Source organism: Propithecus coquereli, unplaced genomic scaffold (genome assembly GCF_000956105.1).
Source record: "Propithecus coquereli isolate 6110/MARCELLA unplaced genomic scaffold, Pcoq_1.0 Scaffold33, whole genome shotgun sequence".
NCBI classification, from domain to species: Eukaryota; Metazoa; Chordata; class Mammalia; order Primates; family Indriidae; genus Propithecus; species Propithecus coquereli.
Genome location: NW_012148952.1, coordinates 8,640,964 through 8,642,457, shown reverse-complemented (window position 1 = coordinate 8,642,457; position 1,494 = coordinate 8,640,964). Strand labels below are relative to the sequence as shown.

The 1,494-nt window shown below is 33.7% G+C and overlaps 1 protein-coding gene across 1 annotated transcript in view; it reads left to right on the top strand.

The window, feature by feature from the left end:
• Window positions 1-1,494, top strand: part of SLC35F5 (solute carrier family 35, member F5) — a 46,294-nt gene that overhangs the window by 24,472 nt on the left and 20,328 nt on the right. The window contains exon 8 of the mRNA XM_012650506.1: window positions 285-366. Coding sequence (XP_012505960.1) covers window positions 285-366 — 82 coding nt within the window. The remainder of the gene's footprint in view (window positions 1-284; window positions 367-1,494) is intronic.

The window sequence follows — 1,494 nt, the reverse complement described above, 5'->3', positions numbered from 1 at the left end:
TATATTTTTAGTTGTCCAGATAATTTCTTTCTATTTTTAGTAGAGATGGGTTCTCGCTCTTGCTCAGGCTGGTCTTGAACTCCTGACCTCCAGTGATCCTCCGGCCACAGCCTCCCAGAGTGCTAGGATTACAGGTGTGAGCCACCGCACCGGCCTACAAAGCAGTTTTTAAAACCTTGTGATAACACTGTTTAGAAGAAAAACAAAGGAGGTGACTAGAAATTGTAATGACAGATGTAAACCTGTCTTTCAATAAGGGTTCACTTTGTTTTCTTTTTCTTTAGTGGTTTTTGGCAAATTTGTCATATCAGGAAGCACTTTCAGACACACAAGTTGCTATAGTTAATATTTTGTCTTCAACTTCTGGTAAGAAATTTGTCTTCAAAATCTGCATTATAAGTCTATATATTTATTTCTGCTATATATGTATGTACATGTACAAACATTTTTATCTTGTTATAACTTACTACATTAGTTCTAATGTACATTAGCCTATTATAATTGCCTTTTAATCTTTATACAGCTGTGTTCCACATAATGATGTTTTGGTCAATGATAAACCTCATATACCATGGTGGTCCCATAAGATTTTAATACCACATTTTTATTGTAACTTTTCTATGTTTAGATACACAAATATTTACCACCGTATTACAGTTGCCTACAGTATTCAGTACAGTAACATGTTGTACAGGTTTGTAGCCTAGGAGCAATGGGCCATACCATACAGCTTAGGTGTATTGTAGGCTGTACCGTCTGGGTTTGTGTAAGTACACTCTATGATGGTTGCTGCACAAGGACGACATCATCTACCGACACATTTCTCAGAATTTATCCCTGTCGTTAAGCATGACTGTAGTTTCATGCCTTAGCCTGTGCTATTTATGTTCCTTCAAATACTTCACAATATTTTTTATTTAACAATATATTAAAGTTTTATAGGCTGGCTCCTTGTATTGTAGTTGTCTTTCCCTTCACATATTCTTTCCAAAGATCTTTTTCTAGACCCTTTAGCTAAATGTAATTGCTTATTTCAGAACTGTAATTTGCCCTATGATAGATGTTTTATATTTAAGATTAAATCACTTTCCAAATCTAGAAAATAAAAGAAGTATTTTTGAAGCTGTAAAAATAACTTTAGCACACAGGCTTTATTATGATGAGGTCAGAATGTTACCCTGAATCTTCGATTGAACTCATTAGTTTAAAATAAATAGGACTATACTTGACCTGTAAATAAACATGGTTTAGTTCAGAAGCTGTTTTTGTGTATGAACTTTGAACATTTCAGCCCAGGTAACCACAGTCTTATTCTTAGTTATTTAAGAATGACAAAAAATAGTTTAAAAATTAGGTATATAATTTACTTTTTTATTTTTTAACACATTAACTGCCATGTGAGTTGTATTTAACTTACGCTAGTTTTGAACCTGGGATCTCATGAAGCAAACCCTGGGCAAAACCCTGCAGTTGGTTCATGAAATCTTTTTTTTT